At 51.1% G+C, this 21,122-nt stretch overlaps 1 protein-coding gene across 2 annotated transcripts in view; it reads right to left on the reverse strand.

The window, feature by feature from the left end:
- Positions 1–21,122, reverse strand: part of USP7 (ubiquitin specific peptidase 7) — a 1,528,604-nt gene that overhangs the window by 15,672 nt on the left and 1,491,810 nt on the right. For both annotated transcript variants that reach the window (XM_086941365.1, XM_086941366.1), the window contains exon 30: positions 4,184–4,274. In XM_086941365.1, coding sequence (XP_086797491.1) covers positions 4,184–4,274 — 91 coding nt within the window. The remainder of the gene's footprint in view (positions 1–4,183; positions 4,275–21,122) is intronic.

A 21,122-nucleotide genomic window follows, 5' to 3' on the forward strand; every position in this document is an offset into this window, starting at 1 on the left:
CTTGAACTTCTCCTTCCGGAGGAAGCCGTTGACGTTCCTTAGATCCAAGATAGGACGTAGGCCCCCCTTGTCCTTCTTGGGCACCAGAAAGTAGTGGGAATAACAACCACGCCCTACTTCTGGCCCAGGAACGCGCTCGATGGCCCCCTTGGCCAAGAGGGCCGTAACTTCCTCCTGCAGAAGTGTCAAGTGGTCCCCCGACACACGGTGGTTCTGCGGTGGCATGGCTGGAGGAGAGGTCTCGAAGGGGAGGGAGTAGCCCCTTCGGACAATTTGCAGCACCCACCTGTCCGAAGTGATCGTGCGCCAGTGAGCGTGGTGATGGCGAACCCTGCCACCCACTGGCGTCACATGGGGCCGAAAGCACGGACTAGGAGGATTTTGGGGTAGATGCTGCGGGGGAAGGTGTGGTCTGACCCCGCCGTTGTCCCCGACCGCCACCACGGCGGTTTCCACGGCCGCCACCGCGTTGGAAGGATTGTTGCGGCGCGTGGCTGGCAGCACGTGTGGGGGCGCCCCTTCCTTGGCCACGAAAGGGACGAAACGAACCCGGTTGCTGACGCTGGGTCGAGAGACCCAAGGACTTGGCCGTGACCCTGGAGTCCTTGAAGCGTTCCAGCGCGTGGTCCGCTTTGTCACCGAACAGGTGACAGCCATCAAACGGCATGTCCATCAGGGTATTTTGGACATCAGCCGAAAAATTGGCGGATCTCAGCCAGGCGTGACGGCGAATCGCCACCGTCGTAGACATAGCCCTGCCCAGCGAGTCGGTCGTATCAAGACCACACCGAATGGAATATTTCGCTGCATCCCGGCCCTCAGCTACAGCTTGACCGAGCTTTGCCCGCACCTCCATGGGGCATTCTGGCAGCAGCTCCGCGACCGTATCCCACACAGAGTGGGTGTAGCGGCCCAAGAGGCAGGCGGTGTTGCAAGACCGCAGGCCCAAACTAATGGACGAGAAGACCTTCTTTCCAAACTGGTCATACCTCTTGGATTCCCGGTCGGGCGGGGCCGACGGGAATGCGGACTGGGAGGTCGAGGCCTGGATCACCAGACTCTCAGGAGTGGGGTGGGTAGACAGGTACTTGGGGTCGTCCGGACAAGGACGGTGGCGCCTGGCCACGTTCCGATCAACAGGCGCACCTGAAGCGGGCCTGGACCACGTGCCCAACAGAACGTCAGACAAGGCTTCATTAAACGGCAGCAGAGGCTCCAAAGGGCATGACTGCGGCTTGAAGACCTCGGTGAGGATGTTAGGCCTCACGGCCGCGACGGGGAGCTCAAGGTTTAAGGCCTTGGCAGCCCTCATCAGCACCACAGAATAGGCAGCTCCCTCCACCGATGCCACGGTTGGAGGAGAGATCAAACCAGGGTTAGGGGAGTCGTCCAAACCACTGGCATCCCCCAAGTCACCCGTCCAGTCCGGGTCATACTGGCACTCGCGAGCCAGAGGGTCCTCGGACCCCTCCCAACCTTCACCGTACTCCTCATCCTCTCCGTATTCGGAGTCAATGATGAAGACCGGCTCCTCGGGGTTCATGGGCCCCATCGGCGCCGGGACCGGCGTCGTGCGACGCCCATCCGGCGCCGCGTCCGGCGTCGGAGAAGGTAAGGGGACGGCGCCGCCCGGAGCCGGCGCCGGAACCCCACCGCCGGCCGGAACCGGCAGTGGAGAACCGGCGCCGCGCGGGGACGGCGCCGGGGGTAACCCCGATGGCAACGGCGCCGGGGAGGCCGGAAGACCAGCCGGCGCCGATCCCGAAGGCCCCTGCGGCGCCGGGGTCGGAGCCGTCGGCGACGCCGGGCCCGGAGCACCCGACGGCGCCGAGGCAGGGACACCCGAACCGCCAGGGCCCCCAGACGGTAGCACTGGGCCCGAAGGCGCCGTAGGCCCCGTCGGAGAAGCGAGCGCCCTCATGGCCATGAGGAACGCCTCGATCTCCTCAGGCGTCGCGCCATGCCCAGGGACCGGAGGGTATGAGGCAGGCCGCGCCGGCGACTCTCGCGGAGCCGCGGGGTTGGGGTCACCCGAGCCCCCGGCCGCATCGCGCGAGCGTCGGGGGGAGTCGGGGGTACGATGACGACGCCCCGACTTCTTGTGCTTCCTACCTGACGAGCCTGACGAGTGGTGTCGACTTCCGGAGCGCCCAGCGCGGCTCCGCGACCGCTCCCTCGAACGCTCCCCCGACCTCCGGCCGGACCGGGACCGCTCCCGGTCCCGACGTGGGGCCGACACCCGGAGCTCCAGCAGCTTGCGGGACCGCTCCCGCCTAGCCTTGTTGGTAAGGGCCCGGCAGTCGAGGCACGATTCCACGTCGTGGTCGGGGCCCAGACACCGGAGGCAGAGGCGGTGATGGTCTGTGACCGACATCGTGCGCTCACAGTCATCGCAATTCTTAAATCCAGGCATCCTATCAGGCACAATAGAGAAAAAAAAAAAGTCGAAAAACTTGGTCAAAGACCGGAGTACTGCTCTTCCAGATCTGCGTCCACTGGCGCGGAAAAAAGAAGAACTGACGTCAGCGCGCGGAGGCGGCGTCTATGTACTCCAGCGACGTCATCACGGCGCACGACGCCGACGACGGACGCGGAGCCGCAGGGGACGCCTGCAGACGACGCCTACCGACGCGCAGGGGTACTGCTACGCAAAAGTTTCCGGATCCAGACTGACGCCTGGGGATATTCTAAGGTAAGGAATCTAACACTAACGTGTTTCTTTCAGATAGGTTGAGCTGCAGAGTTCTTTTGTTATGAGCTGGATTTGGAATTAGGCGCCTTGATACCCATTGGGCTAAGTTCGCGCATGATAAGATCCCTTTATTATTATTATTATTATTGCTGTAGATATAGTATACCTATAGCTAACCCTAAAATGGACACATGGATTCTTATCAGTCACTTCTATGGCAGGCCTTAACAATCCTGAAGGCAGAGTGCTTGGAATTATGTGAGATGGTGCTCTGGCATGAGCTGAGCCCGTCTGCAGCTTGCGGAACCAAGTCCTAATAGCTGTTCTATGATAACGCGTACCATATACTCTTAAGTGCATTATAATCCTCGCGGTTATTTGCTATCTTTGGTATCGCTTTATCAAAACATGTCGAGTAAGGTGTCATACGAATTGGAATACTAACCCCTCGTCAATTCTGGCGACGGGGTTAGCATTCCACCCTTCTAGAGGGACACGACATGTATGTAACTGTGAACCCCGGTTAAAGTTAACTCGAGCCTCAGCATCACAAAATGGATGCTGCCACCACAGACACAAGTCTGACCTCCTGCTGCTGGGAGTCCTTCCAGCGAGGAGAGCTTGGACAAAGGGTTTCCTGTCAGGGGCGGTGCTGGCACCGACCCAAACAGGGTTTTGTGTATCCTAGGTAGGCAGGGCTGAATAGGAAGGTGACTGCAAGTGGCACCCCGGTGCTCACTGTGCATCTGCCAGTTTGAACCAGTTCCAGGGGCACACCAGCCCCTGAGCTGGGGAAAGTCCGGCATGGGAGAGGGGTGTTACCACCCCCATTCCTGGTCCCACCCATAGGCAGGACCTAGTCCCGTACCAGCCCCTTTCTTTAGTATAAAGGCGGGAGCGGGGACCCTTCCAAATTAGGTCATCTTTGAATCCTGAAACTACTTTCTATGAAAGGAACTCAAGACTTCTTCCTAAGATTTCTCCCTTGTGACTAAGGAGTAGTCAAAGATTGCACGAAATAAACAAGTTTTTTTCTACTGGTCATGGCAAACTAGAAAAATGGACCTGAAGAAAGAAAAGCAATATTCAGTTTTTCATTGCAAAGCGGCTGCTTCAATTATGCTTTGTGACCTGATTTGTAATTGCCCTCGGCTGCTGGCAGCAGGCTTTGACACGTCAGACATCAACAGTAATCTCTTAAAATAGTCTAGTTCTGACGTCTTTCCTGAATAGTTAGCACCCAGCTGCGTCAAACAACACAGAGTATAAACAAATTAGAGACAAGCGAACATACAGAGATTACAGAACTCCATGTATTATAACAACATTATCAAACATTTCTGGTGCAATGTAAAGCCCTACAATTATACGTGTTTGAAAACACCTAAAAGTTGCAATAGAGAGCTTTCATAATCAAAAAAACACTAATATTTATTTTTCAGTACCTGTGACAATTAACTTGGTTTTTACAAAAATAATATTGATACTCACCAGGCTGAGGCTCAAAATCTTTCAAATTGACTTCATACTCCTCTTCATTAATGTACTGATGCCGACCCATCATAACAATAGCAAATTTGAACTTGTAGAAAAAAGAAAGAAGCATACATATAAATGCTGCAAATACATACAAATCAGCATTAGTGCCCATATCAAACCTCATTACTAGGTCTAAAGTGATTAAACTTTTGCAATAAATTAACACAGAAGGGCATGTAATTTCCCAACATCGATTCCTACATGAAGTGGCATCATTGCATTCTTCAGCATCCATCTATATAAGAAGTATCTGATTTCCACTTCTTAACTCTTCCCCTATTTGACTCAACTCACCAGGACGTCACATTGCATGAGCATCCACAGCCAAGAGTAGAAACAGCCAATAACACTGGGTATAGGAACAAAGCACAAGTTACTTACCTTCGGTAACGATATATCTGTAAGAAACAGTAGTTAGTGTTAGATGCCTTACCTTAGAATATCCTCAGGCGCCAGACTGGATCCGGAAAGTTATGCGTAGCAGTACACTTAGTGTTCCAGCCATGTCCAGAGGCGCAGAGCCTCCTGACAAAGGGTCCACGACCCCACCCCACTCTGTTTCTTGCAGTACTACATGGCGGTGGTGTTGTCCGTGAACACCTGCACTACACTTCCCAGGACAGAGGGAAGGAATGCCTTCAGTGCAAGTCAAATCGTCAGACGTCCTGCAAGGGGACTCCCTGACCCAGGGCAGTAGTAGCCGCCATGGCCTGAGTGGAATGAGCCCTCAGCCCAACAGGAGGCTCCTTTTTAGCCAAAGAATAGCATGCCTTGATGCACAAGACGACCCACCGAGAAATGGTTCGCTTGTGCACCGCCTGTCCTTTCTTAGCGCCCACGTAACCAACAAGGAGTTGGTCATCCACCCGGAACTGGCGTGTGCGATCCAGGTAGTATGAGAGCTCACGTTTTGGGTCCAGACGGTGGAGCCGCTCTTCCTCTTTCGAGCGATGCGGAGGCGGAAAGAAAGTGGGCAAGGTGATGGACTGCCCGATGTGGAAGGCTGTGACTACCTTGGGCAGTAAAGAGGGTCACGTCCGCAACACAACTTTGTCCGGATGGACAGAAAGGAAAGGAGGTTGTGAAGAAAAAGCCTGGAGCTCACTCACTCTCCTGGCAGAGGTGATGGCAACCAGGAATGCAGTCTTAAGAGTGAGAAGACGAAGAGGACAGTTATGAAGTGGCTCGAAGGGAGTGCAGATCAGATAAGTCAGAACAAGGTTCAAGTCCCACTGGGGCATCATGAAAGGAACAGGTGGAAACATATGAGTGATGCCCTTCAAGAACCTATTTACAACCGGGAACTTGAACAAAGACGGCTGATCAGGTAGCCTTAGAAAGGCGGAAATGGCAGAGAGGTAGCCCTTGATAATGCCCAGAGCAGAGCCCTGCTGGGCAAGAGAAAGAAGGAAGAGGAGAACCTCAGAAAGAGGGTCCACAGCCTTTGCTGTGCACAATGCCACAAATGTGTTCCACCTGCAGGCCTATACCGATTTTGTGGAGGGACGCCTAGCTGCCAATATCACATCATATACTTCAGGAGGCAAGTCAAATGGCCTCAACTGTCGCCGCTCAATCTCCACGCATGTAGGTGGAGGCTGGACAGGTTCGGGTGGAGGACCGTCCCCTGCTGCTGTCACAGAAGGTCCTCCTGAAGAGGCAGACGAATCGGGGGATCGACAGACATGCTGAGTAGCTCGGGATACCAGTATCTTCGAGCCCAGTCCGGAGCCACAGGGATAACTTGGGCCCGGTCGCGTCTGATCTTCTTCAGCACTCTGGGCAGAAGTGGTATAGGCGGAAAGGCGTACAACAGACCGCAACTCCACTCGCGACGAAAAGCGTCTCCGAGCGAGTGCTGCCTTGGAAATTCCAACGCGCAGAACTGATGACATTGCGCGTTCTCTTCTGTGGCGAATAGATCCAACCAAGGCTCTCCCCACTGCTGAAAGAGACCATGCACCACCTCAGAGTTCAGACGCCATTAGTCCGACCTGGCGTTCAGGGAACCTGCCAGGTGTTCAACCACTAGGGTCACGCCCTGATGTTCCAGCCACTGCCTGAGGCACAGAGCCTCCTGGCACAGGGTCAATAACCCCACCCGCCCTGTTTGTTGGGAGTACCACATGGCAGTGGTGTTGTCCGTGAACGCCTGCACTACACTCCCCCGGACAGAGGGGAGGAATGCTTTCAGTGCAAGTAGTATCGCCCACAGCTCCAGAAGGTTGATGTGGAGCTGGGTACTCCACCGGAGACCAGAGGACTCTGATCTCAGTCTCTCCCATATGGCCACCCAAGCCCAGGAGGGACGCGTCAGTCACAACTACGTGCTCCGGTTGGGGTAGGAAGAGGGATCTGCCGCTTACCCAATCACAGTCCGTGAGCCACCACTGCAACTGTCTTGCAGTGCCCTCCGAGATCAAGACATGGTCGGACAAGTTGCCCTGATGCTGGGTCCACTGAAACTTCAGGTCCCTCTGCAGAGCTCGCATCTGCCACCTGGCGTGATGCACCAGAAGGATGCAGGAGGCCATCAGCCCCAAAAGCCGCAGCGTCAACCTGACTGAGACTCTGGATAAAGGCGACGTCCTACCCTCGGGTCTGCTTCGGCGGACTGCTTTAGATACGACCGTGGTTGTCGTCCTCGCCCTTCTCCGATGTCACGTGAGCGTCGCTCCCCGGTGGGTAAGTGTTGCGGTATGTCCCCGGGGCTGGTTTCCGGCCTGCCGTTGCGTGGGCTCTCCGTGGGTGATGAGGCTCGCGTGTCGTCCTATCCACCGTTTACCGGTGCTGGGGCGTCGAGAGTCCAGATGGAGACATATGCAGCAGCTTTGCAGGCCTCGCTGGCGTCTCCTTCCTCCCCTGAGGCATCACCGGATCCCTTGCCTTGCGCTGGGCCCTCCGCGGCGCTGCCAGCAGCTTCGGACCCGCTGTTCGGGAGGATAAACCTGAAACTGCGCCAAATCCAGAACCGCCCTGATGAAGAGCAACTTTTGAGAGGGACACAGGTGGTCGGCCGTAGTCTGGAGGTGGCGGACTACTGTCTGGGGTGAGCCCGCCTTCAACAATCAGTCGTCGGGATAGGGGAAGACTGACACCCCTTATCTGCGCAGATGAGCTGCGACGACCGCCATCACTTTCGTGAACACCCGTGGGGCTCTGGTAAGGCCAAAGGGGAGCACGGTGAATTAAAAGTGCTCGTGGCATACCGTGAACCGCAGGTAACGCCGGTGGGCCGGCAGGACGGGGATGTGGAAGGAATATGCTACTTACCAGTATGCATCTGTTCTTGGCATGTAGGGCTGCTGACATTCATATCTGTGCACCACAGCAGAAAGGCAACCACATTTCCAAATTAGGTGTAGCCAGATGGATTGTTAAGTGCATACAGATTTGTTATCAAAAAGCTAAACGCACATTAACAGTTCCCCAAAGAGCGCATTCAACACGCAAGTTAGGGGCATCCATGGCTTTCCTAGGTTACATTCCTCTAGAGGATATATGTAGAGCAGCCACATGGTCCACCATACATACATTTACTAAACACTACTGCGTGGATGTACACTCCAAACAGCAAGCTGCTGTAGGACAGGCTGTTCTCAGGACTCTTTTTCAGACTGCTGCAGCTGGCACGGGCAACCACCGCTAAGGGGGAGACAGCTATTTATTATATGCACAGATATGAATTCAGCAGCCCACATGCCTCGAACGGAATATGCTACTTACCAGTATGCATCTGTTCTTGGCAGGTAGGGCTGCTGACATTCATATCGCCCGCCCTCCGCCCCGGTGCCTGTCGCAGCTGTAGCACTCAGAATTAATCTCAAGCATGGACATCACTTACTGTATCATACTCCATCTCTGCCACAATGGCGAAAAACAATTGGAGGATGGAGAGGATGCCCATGCGCACTGTAGTCCAGGGGAGGTGCCACCTATCTTGTGATACTTCGAACACTCTTCCAGGACAACAATGTGCAATCATCAGAACCCAACACTTGGCGGCGATCTATGCGCAGATATGAATTCAGCAGCCCACATGCCTCGAACATAAGTGTCCTGCAAGTCCAACGCTACCATCCAGTCTCCGGGGTCCAAGGCAGCTAAGACCTGAGCCAAAGTCAGCATCTTGAACTTCTCCTTCCGGAGGAAGCTGTTGACGTTACGCAGGTCCAAGATAGGGCGTAGGCCCCCTTTGCCCTTCTTGGGAACCAGAAAGTAGTGGGAATAACAACCACACCCTAATTCTGGCTCAGGAACGCGCTCAATGACCCCCTTGGCCAAGAGGACCAATACTTCCTCTTGCAGAAGTTCCAAGTGATCCCCCCGACACGTGGTGGTACTGCAGTGGCATGGCTGGAGGGGTCGACTCAAAGGGCAGGGAGTAGCCCCTTCGGACAATTTGCAGCACCCACCTGTCCGAAGTGATGTTGCGCCAGTGGATGAGGTGATGGCGGACCCTGCCCCCCCCCCAGTCCTCAAATGGGTCTGAAAGCTCGGACTAGGAGGGCTTTGAGGCAGATGCTGCGGGGGTGGATGTGGACTGTGTGAGAAGTTGGCCGGATAAGTGATGTCCACTATTCCAGTGGGCACCCTGTATCAGTCCAAACAACCCTTATGGTGATGGTTGTAAAGTCAACCTTATAGACCAGCTATCCTAGTGGTAGCATGGACAAAGCAGTCTTAGGCTAATACTTCAGAGAGCATGTGAAGCCAATTGTTTTACCAATAATAACCCCTTGAATACCAAATGAAAGGACACCAAACAAGGAATATATCAAATATATATGTATTTATTACTAACACAACCCCTCTGCACGCTTTATGAGGTGAGAGTTCGAGGTACAGCACAAGTTACTTAATAAGCATACTATAAGTTGCACAAATACAATTATGCCCTAGGGGCCTCAAGAACCATATACTAAGTAAGTAGTATAAGAACCACTTCAGAACAGGTGAATAGGCTTAAGGCATCGCTGGAACTACACTGAACAACCACAGGTTAGGAAGTAGGAGTCTCACAGGATGAGTGTGCAGTGTCTAAACACACATGCGACTTTCAATGGGAACGTAAAAGTTAGAAACTAGTTGATTTCGGACAGTCCGGGTGGACTTGCGGGGAAACCCAGTTGAAACAGGACACTTGGATAGTTATTACCCACGGGAGCACCGGAGTATTCGAGTTACCTCACCCAGGGAAGCCGGGTGCATAGGTGTGAAGTCGTGTCAGGTTTCGTCATCGATTCCTATGGAGAGCTGCAAGAAGATGCTGCAGGCGATCAGAGGAAGATGTCCGGATTGATCCGAGGGTGGATCGAAGAAATGAAGAACCTGAAAGCAGAGGGGACAGAGTCTGGGTCACTAGCCAGTGACCAGGAAGGAACCAGGCGATGTCGAGCTGCAAACAGGTGAAGAAGTGAAGCTTGTCTCTGCAGTCACGTGGACCAGGAGGCGTAGACGACGACCAGACGCTGGATACAGACTGTCCCACAAAGGCTCTCGCTGTTGGCGGTGTCGGCTTCCGGATTTGAGTCAGCAAGCCTTGGCAAAGGCAACCCACGCAGGAAGTGAAGATCGGCTTCTTGTACAGACCAGCAAGGTCTGTGGAGCTTCCCCTTTTCAGGAAAGCAAGAGCAAGCCCAGAGCAACCAGGCAAGCAGCGTTGTTTCAAAATGGAGTCTTCAAGATGGCCACTAGCCAGCAGGCTAGCAACCGCGAAGACGCGTCGAGAGGAAATGCAAGAGCAGGCCCTACGCGGCACTCGTGGAGTGCGGAGGGCTGAGCTTCGGTTCACTTATGACTGAGTTGGGGCTTTTTAAGTCCCAATGCACACCTTCGGGGACGCCTCAGAAGCTGCACAATTTAGCAAAGAGAAAAATGGCCAGGTGTCCAGTCCCATGTCTTTCGTGTGCGCCACGGGTCTCAGCTTTGCTGGAGGTGTGGGTCGGGGAAGTCTGGAAGTCCAGTCCTGTGAAGCAGGGTCGTCGGGATCCTTGGGGAGCGGCGACAAAGCAAACCGGCAATTCGCTAGGTGGTGCCTGTTTGCACAGGGTGGTCACTCCTTTACCACAAGGGAGATTCTTCAGTCTTCTAGTCGAAGGTCCAGAGTTTCGTTTCAGAGTTTCAGTTCAGGATAATCTAAAGTCTCTAGACTCCGCTCCTAGCTTTATACGAATTAAAGGGGCTGGATTACTTGCTAGGCCCCTCATATGGGTGGGACCAGGGAATGGGGTGGTTACACCCCTTTCCCTTTGTCCAGTTTCACGCCAGAGCTGGAGTGCCCCAGCAACTGGTTTGAACCGGACTATGCATGGAGCACCTTGTGTGCCCCAGGCAGTGTCATTTCATTCAACCCACCCTGCCCCAATACACTATGGCCTGTCTGGGGAGGTGGCAGGAAACCTATTGTCCAGGCCTCCTTCGCTGGAAGGGCTCCCAGCTGCAGGGGGTCAGACTCTGTTTAACTTTAACTGGGTAAAGCTACAACTACATGTCTTCTCCCGGTAGGAGGGTGTAATGCTACTGGTGCGGGGGAAGGGGGGGGGGGGGAGACTGGGTAGTATTCCAAAGCGTATGACACCTTACACAACATGTTTTGATAAAGCCAAACCAAATTTAGCATTAATCACGAGGATTATAATGCACTTAAGCGTATATGGTATGGCATTATCATAGAACAGCTATAAGGACATGGTTCCGAAAGCTGCAGACAGGCTCAGCTCATGCTAGAGCACAATCTCACATAAAACCAAGCACTCTACATCTAGGATTGTTCAGGCCTGCCATAGGAGAGACTTATAGGTATATATGTGTCCATATGTAATGGTAGGTATAGGGATACTATACCTAAGCAAGGTGTGATTACACGACCTTGCCCCAGCTGAGTGATCAGCCAGTTGTGTCAATGTATATGGCCAGCCAGGGGTGGCATAATACATGCTGCAGCCCCTGGTAGGCTTTGGATGAAATGCGTTACTTACCTGTAACTGCAGTTATCCAGTATTGGTGTCTTTCATAGATTCACATGCCTGAATCAATCCCCGTCGTCGAGACGGGAGTCTCCGGTACATAGAAAAGTAATGTCCTATATACATACATAGAGAAAAGTAGGCCTAAGGGCCTTGCTTTAGTAGCCTATCTATGTCCTTTTGTAAAAAGGACCAAACTCCAGAAGGTAGCCAATCAGCTACCACCTCCCTCTAGAACCTTCCGGTCAGGAGCCTCAGTCGCTCAGATTTTCGTACGCACCAAGCTAGGTAGGCGCAATACTTGTTAGAGAAAGAAGTGAGTCCTTCCAGGGGAGGCGGGAGGGTTGCATATGAATCTATGAAAGACACCAATACTGGATAACTGCAGTTACAGGTAAGTAACAGATTTCTTATCCAGTATTATGGGTGTCTTTCATAGATTCACATGCCTGAATCAGAATTGTAAGCAGGACATTATGCACATTTCTAATGGAACAGCATACAGTAGTTTGAGATAATACATATCATGCAACTAAGAGCCATCAACAAGTAGCAAGAAATAAGTAAATAAATGTGCATATCAGCAAAGGATGGCGGGAAGGAGGAAGGCTCACCTCACTGGAATAGATGGCGAAGCACAGCCTGGCCTACTGCTGCATCCTGCATCCGTTCCTTATCAAGGCAGTAGTGCCTGGTGAAGGTGTGCGGCGACTTCCAGGTCGCTGCCCTGCAAATGTCCAATATTGGCACCCCAGCAAAGAACGCTGCCGATGTTGACACAGCTCTTGTAGAATGAGCTCTTACTTTGGAGTGCAACGGACATCCTGCTTTGTCGTGGCAAAAGGCAATTGCCGAAGATATCCATCGTGAAATACTTTGCTTGGAAAGCGGCATGCTTTTTCTTGGTCTACTGAAAGCGATGAAAAGCTGATTAGTTCTCCTAAAGTGTTTTGTTTTGTCGAGGTAAAATTTAAGACACCTCTTCAGGTCCAAAGAGTGCAGGGATCTTTCAGCTGCAGTGCTGGGATTTGGGAAGAAAGATCGGAGGACTAGAGGTTCATTTAAATGAAAGTCCGACGGGACCTTAGGAATATATCGAGGGTTAGTTCTCAAAACCACTCTGTCTTCCTTGAACTGCATGAAGGGATTTTGTATGGAAAGAGCCTGTAGTTCGCTGACCCTTCTTGCTGAGGTCAGGGCCAATAGAAGGGCCGTTTTCCAGGAGATTTATTGGACATCTGCTCTGTGAATTAGCTCAAAAGTGTGCTTCATCAACTGGTTGAGGACCACATTAAGATGCCATGTCGGTGGAACTCTCCGTGGGCGAGGAAAGGATCAGTAAAGTCCCTTAAGAAATCGTTTTATTAACCGGTGTGACCAGAGAGAGGGTCCTTTTGAAGTTCTTGTAAAGCGAGAAATTGCTGCCAGATGTACTCTGATAGAGGCATGCGCAAGTCCCGCCTGTGCCAGGTGTAGCAGATATGGTAGTAACTACTCCGGAGTAGCCTTAAAGGGATGTAGATCTTTGTCTTTACACCAAAGGCAAAAGCGTTTCCATTTTAACGAATAGGTCTTATTAGTGCTCTCTGCTCTTGCGAGGACATCTTTGCACTCCTGCGGAATGTCTAGTTGGCAGAACTCTCGGTACTCAGGAGCCAAGCCGATAATCTGAAAGATTTCAGATTCGGGTGCTGTACCTGGCCGTTGGACATCGTGAGCAGGGACGGATGTTGACCCAGACGGATTGGCGGGTGGACTGAGCGGCAATGGAGGTCCGTGAACCAATGCTGCCTCGGCCAGAACGGGGCAATCAGAATCAGGGTGCAGTGCTCTGTCTTCATTTTTCGGAGGACTCTTGGTATCAGGGGAAATGGCAGAAATGCGTACGCAAACACGTTGCGCCATGCGATGGAAAATGCATTTCAGAGGGACCGCAGTTGGGGATGCCAACTTGCGAAGTTGCGGCATGTGGCGTTCTCCCAGGTGGCAAAAAGGTCGATCTGCGGTCTTCCCCATTCCGAAAAGAAGTGATCCAGCACTTCTTGTTCTAGCTCCCATTCCGTGGGACTGCGATCTCGGTCTGCTTAGAGCATCTGCTATGATGTTGTCCTTGCCTGGGACATACTCCGCTGACAGAGTGATACTGTGGAGCACAAGCCAGTTCCAGATTTTCTGCGATTCGCGAGATAGTGTGAGCGAACGCGTTCCTCCCTGTTTGTTCAAGTAGTGCATTGTCATAGTGTTGTCGGTCCTGACAAGCACTTGGGAGTTCTTGATGCGTGGTAGGAAAGCCTGCAGAGATAGAAAAACTGCCATCAGCTCTAGGAGATTGAGCGTGGCTCAGTGGTTAGAGGCGGCAGACCCGGAAGCTGAGATTAGCCGTGGACCAGGGTTCGATTAGTCGACAATTCTCGCTCCGGTGCCTACTCGACTTACGGGGTCACACTCTGCGACTCTGGGCAATAGCTTGCTTAATCTCCACTACGGCCCCTCGCGGCGGGATGCCTGGCTTTCACCTTGTGGATACCCGGCCAGGGTATCTCACAGGGGAATACCAGGATGGGTTCCCTAAGCAAGCGCCTTGAGACCCCTGGGTTAAAGCGCGCTATATAAATCGAAGCACATTTACATTTACATTGATATGGAGCTCCTTTTCTTGGTCCGTCCACTTGCCGCTGATCTGCAGCACTTGAAGGACCGCTCCCCAACCCTCTAGGGAGGCATCCGTAGTTATCACGTGTGGAGCTGCAGGCAGCAGGAATGTTAGCCCCTGCGAGAGGTTTTGGGGCGACCTCCACCATAGCAAGGCCTTGGACATTTGCTGTGTTATCACAATGCGATCCTCGAAAGAGCCTGTGCTCTGAGTCCATTGCCTGGTCAAGGCCTCCTGCAGAGGGCGCATTCTGAGCGGACAGTGTGGAATAAGCAGGATACATGAGGACATCATCCCCAGGAGGGACTTGAAAGTACGGACCCGCAAAGTTTTTCTCGAGGCCACTGCGGTGGCCAGAGTGATAAGCTTGTGCTTCCTTTCCTGAGATAGGAATGCTTTTGAACATTCCGTATCCAATGTCGCTCCGAGAAAGGTAGGAACTCGGGAGGGCTGAAAGGTTGACTTCTCGTGATTGAGCGTCAGACCTAGTTGCTGGAAAAGATTGAGACAGGCGCTGGAGGACTTGACTGCGCCTTTTATAGATGGTGCTTTTACCAGCCAGTCGTCCAGGTATGGGAAGACTTGGTGTCCTTGCTGACGTAGGAAGGCTGCCACTGGGGGAGGCACTTGGTGAAAATTCTGGGTGCCGACTTTAGGCCGAATGGGAGGACACAGAATTGATAGTGCTGACCTGCCACTGCGAATCGGAGGAATTTCCTGTGGCCTTTGTGAATAGGGATGTGGTAGTATGCGTCTTGCAGGTCAAAAGAAGTCATAAAGTCTCCTTCCTCTAGTGACCGCAGTGAGAAGTTGGCCTGATATATGATGCTCACTAGTTCTAGTGATCACCTTGTATCAGTCCAACAACCCTTATGGTGATTGGTTTTTAAGTCAACCTTATAGACCAGCTATCCTAATGGTAGCATGGACAAAGCAGTCTTAGGCTAAACTCTTTTGGCATGTGAAGCCAGCTGTTTTACCACATATAACCCCTTGAATACCAAGTGAAAGTACACCACACAGGTTGTTATGAAAATAAACAAGATATTTATTACCTAACATACACCTCTGAACTCTTTATGAGATCAGAGGGCTAAGCACATGACAATCTCTTAGGAAAAATACGTTTAAGTTGCACAAATTACAATGGTGCCCTAGGTGCACGACAAACCATATACTAAGTAAGTGGAATGTGAAAGTCGATAAGAGGAATGGAGCTGTCCAGAGGCTGTAGGATCGCTGGGACCACGCTATACTAACTTGAGGTAGGTAATAGGAGGCCCACGGAAAGCGTGTGTGAACTCACACGCGAGATGTGGACAGTACAGTTTTAAGAAAAAGAGGAGTACGGACGTCCCTGACTAGATAGGACTAGAACAACTGTGGAACTGGACACCAGGAGAATCAAGCTACCCTTGAGCACCGAAATGCTCGTGTTACCTCACCCACAGGTTGCGGGTGCATAGGTGTCAAGTCGTGTCGAGTTCCGGCATTGAAGTCTATGGAGCCTGGAGGAAAAGATGCTGCAGGCGGTCAGGAGGAAGATGTCCTTTGCGATCCAAGGGTGGATCAGTGAAGAGAAGAACCTGAAAGCAGAGGGGACAGTGTTCAAAGTCACTAGCCAGTGACTGGAGTGGAACCAGGAGTGGAACCAGATGTCGTTGTTGCGATCAGGTGAAGGTGGACGCTTGTCTCTGCAGCCACGTGGACCAGGTGGTGTCTCCGACGACCAGGATGGAGGCACGAGCTGTCCCACGCAGGTTCTCGCTGTCGGAGGTGTCGGCTTCGGAGTCAACAGGCCTTGGCAAAGGCAACTCACGCTGTGAGTGGAAACGGCGTCTGGAGTGGACCAGGAGGGTCCGGTGTGCTCCTCTTTTGGAAGGGAGCAAGGGGTCTTGTTATGTTATGCTATGTTTTATGTTATGCTATGCTATGTTTTGCTATGCATTGCTATGTTATGCTATGCTATGTTTTTCTCTGCTTTGTTATGCTATGCTATGTTTTGTTGTGTTTTATTTTGCTATGCTTTGTTTTGCTATGCTATGCTTTGTTGTGTTGGTATGCTACGTTGTGTTTTGCTATGTTATTATGTTTTGTTATGTTTTGTTCAGCCATGCTATGTTTTGTTAAGCTATGCTGTTTTGTTGTGTTTTGTTATGCTATGTTATGTTTTATGTTATGCTATGTTTTGTTACGCTATGCTATGTTTTGCTATCCTATGCTTTGTTTTGTTATGCTATGCTATGTTTTGTAGTGTTTTGATAGGCTATGCTTTGTTATGCTATGCTTTGTTATGCTATGCTGTGTTTTGCTATGCTTTGTTGTGTTTTGTTATGCTATGCTATGTTTTGTTATGTATGCTATGGTTTGTTTTTCTAGGTTTTGTTATGCTATGTTGTGTTTTGCTACGCTTTGTTTTGTTATGCTATGTTTTGTTATGCTATGGTATGTTTTGTTGTGTTTTACTATGCTATATGTTTTGTTATGTTTTGTTAAGCCATGCTATGTTTTGTTGTGTTTTGTTATGCTATGCGTTGTTGTATTTTGTTATGCTATGTTTTGTTATGTTATGCTATGTTTTGTTACGCTATGTGCTTTGCTGTGTTTTGTTATGCTTTGTTGTGTTTTGTTATGCTATGCTATGTTTTGTTATGTATGCTATGGTTTGTTTTGTTTTTCTATGTTTTGTTATGCTATGGTATGTTTTGTTGTGTTATGTTATGCTTTGTTAAGCTATTCTATGTTTTCCTATCCTCTGCTATGTTTTGTTATGCTATGCTATGTTTTGCTATGCTATGCTGGTGAGGGTGAGTGAGGGTGGGTGGGTGAGGGTGAGTGTGTTGCCTTCGATTGCTGCTGGCAAGGGGAAGCCTGAGGGGAAATGCAAGCTCGTGCACTAAGGAGCTTGTGGTCACGTGATTTCACATGAACTGTTGAGAATCCGGATCGTAAAAAGTCAGCTTTTGGGTTGACAACAATAGGTTCGAGTAAACTCTTACCTAAAATAGGTGAGTATGGACGTCCCTGACTAGATAGGGTGAGGTAACAAGAGCATTTAGGTGCTCAAGGGTAGCTTGACTCTCCTGGTGTCCAGTTCCACAGTCGTTTTAGTCCTAACTAGTCAGGATTGTCCGTACTCACCTTTTACTTGAACTGTATTGTCCACAGACGTTGTTACGCATCTCGCGTGTGAGTTCTCACTCTGCACACGCGTTCAGTGGGCCTCCTATTATTTACCTACGGTTAGGGTAGTGTGGTCCCAGCGCTCCTACAGCCTCTGCACAGCTCCATTCCTTTTATCGACTTTCATATTCCACTTACTTAGTATATGGTTTGTTGTGCCCCTAGGGCAACATTGTATTTGTGCAACTTAAACGTATTTTTCTTAAGAGTCTTGTCATGTGCTTAGCCCTCTGATCTCATAAAGAGTTCAGAGGTGTTTGTTAGTTAATAAAAATCTTGTTTATTTTCATAACTACCTGTGTGGTGTCCTTTCATTTGGTATTCATGGGGTTATATGTGGTAAAACAGCTGGCTTCACATGCCAAAAGATTTCAGCCTAAGACTGCTTTGTCCATGCTACCATTAGGATAGCTGGTCTATAAGGTTGACTTACAACCACTCACCATAAGGGTTGTTTGGACTGATACAAGGTGATCACTAGAACTAGTGAGCATCATATATCAGGCCAACTTCTCACAAGTCTGATGCCTGGGGATATTCTTAGGTAAGGAATCTAACACTAAACTGTTTCTTTCAGATCATGAGTCACCTGTTTGGGTCCTAGGACCAGGGAGGGCACTGGTCCAGAACTCCTGCTCCACTGTAGCAAGAGAAAGTAACTATAAGGTAGGATCTCATGTGACAGTGTCAGCTACACTTGCAGTTCTCACAATTGCACCCAACCCTAAAGAACAGTGCATTCTCACAAAACAGGCCCCCCTTATGCACATTTAACTAATGACCACACACACAAACTACCAAACACACTCCAACTCATGGACATTAACGCACCAAATGCAATACTCCACAGTCCAGACATAGCAGACATCTATAAAAAGACATCGTAGATGACTGTTCCTAAAGACTACAGCATCGAACATATGGACACGCCATTTAAGATATGACAAGCAGTCATCCTGGTCATTCACCCTAGGCAGGTACACAAAAATCAATGCGCTCATCGCATGCAGCTTCTTTCAAACAACTACCTACGATAACAAGCTGGCGGTTAAACGAGTTACTTACCTTCGGTATCGATGTATCTGGTAGAGACGCACAAGTTACTACGATATATCTGTAAGAGACGTTAGTGATAGATTCCTTACGTTAGAATATCCCCTGGTGTTAGACTAGATCCGGAAAGTTATCTCATCAGCAGTACACCTGCACATCTGTAGGTGGCGTTGTGCGGCTCAGTTTCAGTCGCTGGCGTCATAAGCGCTGAGATGACGTCAAGGAGACTAGTTAGGCGCCACCCATGCGCACTGATGTCAGTTCTGTACACGACTTTCCGCGCCTGGAATGCAGAGCCATGCAAGAAACTGACAGCTTGTGCCATAAAACTAGGGACCTGAAAGGGATGACCTTAACCCTAGAAATCCGTTCGCAGAACGGGGAGGATGGGTGGTGCGGTAAGGAATCTATCACTAATGTCTCTTACAGATATATCGTTACACAAGTAGTAACTTGTGCATCTGAAAGACTCCTTACCTTAGAATAGATAAACCAGGAATACCAACCCCGGTGGTGGGTCTGCGAACAAGATTACACCTTAAAGTCACAGAGAAAAGAACGGCCAAAGAAGCCGTCTCTCCGGATGTAGGAGAGTAGGGTCTGCAATCCTATGATCACCCCAGATATTTTGCTTTTGTTTCACTGGTTTACGACTTTCTCTGGCTGTGGGCCTGCTAATCAGACCCACAGCCTAGCTGTTCTCTCACTAAATTACAACATGTACCCTAGGTGCATTTACCAATTGGTACTGGGCCACCTTGTCAGACCCTGTAACTCAGGGAATAGGTGTACCCAGGGCCTACCAGGGGCTGCCGCATGTATTATGCCACCCCTGGCTGGCCATCTAAATCTGACAACTGGCTGCACGACAGCTGGGGCAAGGTGGTGTAATCACCCTTTGCTTTAGATATAGTATACCTATATCTTACCCTAAAATGGACACACAGATTCCTATCAGTCACTCCTATGGCAGGCCTTGACAATCCTGAAGGCAGAGTGCTTGGGATCGTGTGAGATGGTGCTCTGGCATGAGCTGAGCCCGTTTGCAGCTTGCGGAACCAAGTCCTAATAGCTGTTCCATGATAACGCGTACCATATACTCTTAAGTGCATTATAATCCTCGCGGTTATATGCTATCTTTGGTATCGCTTTATCAAAACATGTCGAGTAAGGTGTCATACGAATTGGAATACTGACCCCTCGCCAATTCTGGCGACGGGGTTAGCATTCCACCTTTCTAGAGGGACACGACATGTATGTAACTGTGAACCCCGATTAAAGTTAACTCAAGCCTCAGCATCACAAAATGGATGCTGCCACCACAGACACAAGTCTGACCCCCTGCAGCTGGGAGTCCTTCCAGCGAGGGGAGCTTGGAAAAAGGGTTTCCTGTCAGGGGCAGTGCTAGCACCATCCCAGACAGGGTTTTGTGTATCCTGGGTAGGCAGGGCTTTACAGGAAGGTGACTGCAAGTGGCACCCCGGTGCTCATTACGCATCTGCCGGCTAGAACCAGTTCCAGGGGCACACCAGCCCCTGAGCTGGGGAAAGTCCGGCATGGGAGAGGGGTGTAACCACCCCCCTTCCTGGTCCCACCCCTAGGGCAGGACCTAGTCGCGTACCCACCCCTTTCTTTAGGATAAAGGCAGGAGCGGGGACCCTTCCAAATTAGATCATCTTTGAATCAAGAAACTACTTTCTACGAAAGGAACTCTCGACTTCTTCTCAAGATTTCTCCCTTGTGACTAAGGAGTAGTCACCCTGCATCCGCAGGCACCATCTAAGAACACTGCGGTTTGCTGCACGTCCTTCCTCCGGAATCCGACCGACCAGCACGACGAGACCCGGCTTCCCTGGCACCTCTACCAACCTCTACAGCTAAGCTGAGAACCGTAGGTGCGACAAGACCGAGGGACCGGCCATCATCAGAACTGCACGACTTCTATCCAGCACGACCGCCGAGGGATCCTCGTGTGAGTGCTTTGGGGTCCGAGAAGCCCCAAACCTGAGCAGCTCCAGCACCGAAGTTCAGCCCTCCAGCATCCACCAGATCTGCGTGGGGCCCTTCTGCTTTTTGGCTGCTCACCGCGTTGTCTGGCTACTAGCCCGCTGGTTTGTGGCCTTCCCGACGACGACCGACGACATCACCACTGCTGGTCTGGTTGCTCCAGACTGGCTCTTGCTCCCTTCCAAAAGAGGAGCACCCCGGACCCTCCTGGTCCACTCCAGACGCCATTTTAGGTCCACCGCGTGGGCTTGAATTTGCCAAGACTTGTTGCCCCAATCCAGCGGCATCGACAGCAGCAACCATCGTGGGACAGCTCGCACCTCCATCCTGGTCGCCGACAACGCCTCCTAGTCCGTGAGACTGCAGAGCCCAGCGTCGCCCACTCACCTGGTCGAGGTGACTCTAGCCGGTGCCATCCTGGTGCCCATCTAATCACTGGCTAGTGATTCAGAACTTGGTCCCCTCTGCTTACAGGTGTCTTCCATCTTCGATCCAGGCTTGGATCCACCGAACAATCTTCACTGGTCGCCTGCCAGCAACAACTTCTTTCAGGCTCCTGGTTCGTCAACGAGGGTTTCCGACGACACTTGAACCCTATGCAGCCGCAGCCCCTGGGCTAGGTAAACCGAGCACCCCGGTGCTCCAGCGTAGAACAACTCTCCAAGTGCCTAGATCCACTTTCGTTTTTGACCTACCTAGTTGGGTTCGCCCGAGAACACTAACTTTGCTTTTATTAGCCTCCATAGACTTTGTCCCGCATCCCGCGTGAGAGTGCACACTCTGCACCCGAGTCCCCTAGGCCTCCTGGTAGTAATCTGAAGGTTCAGTAGGCCAGTCTTAGCGATTCCAAACCCTATGAGATTAGTACTTACCTGCTAGTAATTTCGCATTCCACTTCCATAGTATATGGTTTTCCGTGCCCCTCGGGCGTTTGTGTAAATTGTGCAACTTAAAGTATTTTCGTAAGAGTTTTGTTGTGTGCTTAGTACCCTGTCCTCATAAAGAGTACAGGGCTGTTGTGATCTAA

The sequence above is a fragment of the Lissotriton vulgaris genome, chromosome 10, assembly GCF_964263255.1.
Source record: "Lissotriton vulgaris chromosome 10, aLisVul1.2, whole genome shotgun sequence".
In the NCBI taxonomy this organism is placed as follows: Eukaryota; Metazoa; Chordata; class Amphibia; order Caudata; family Salamandridae; genus Lissotriton; species Lissotriton vulgaris.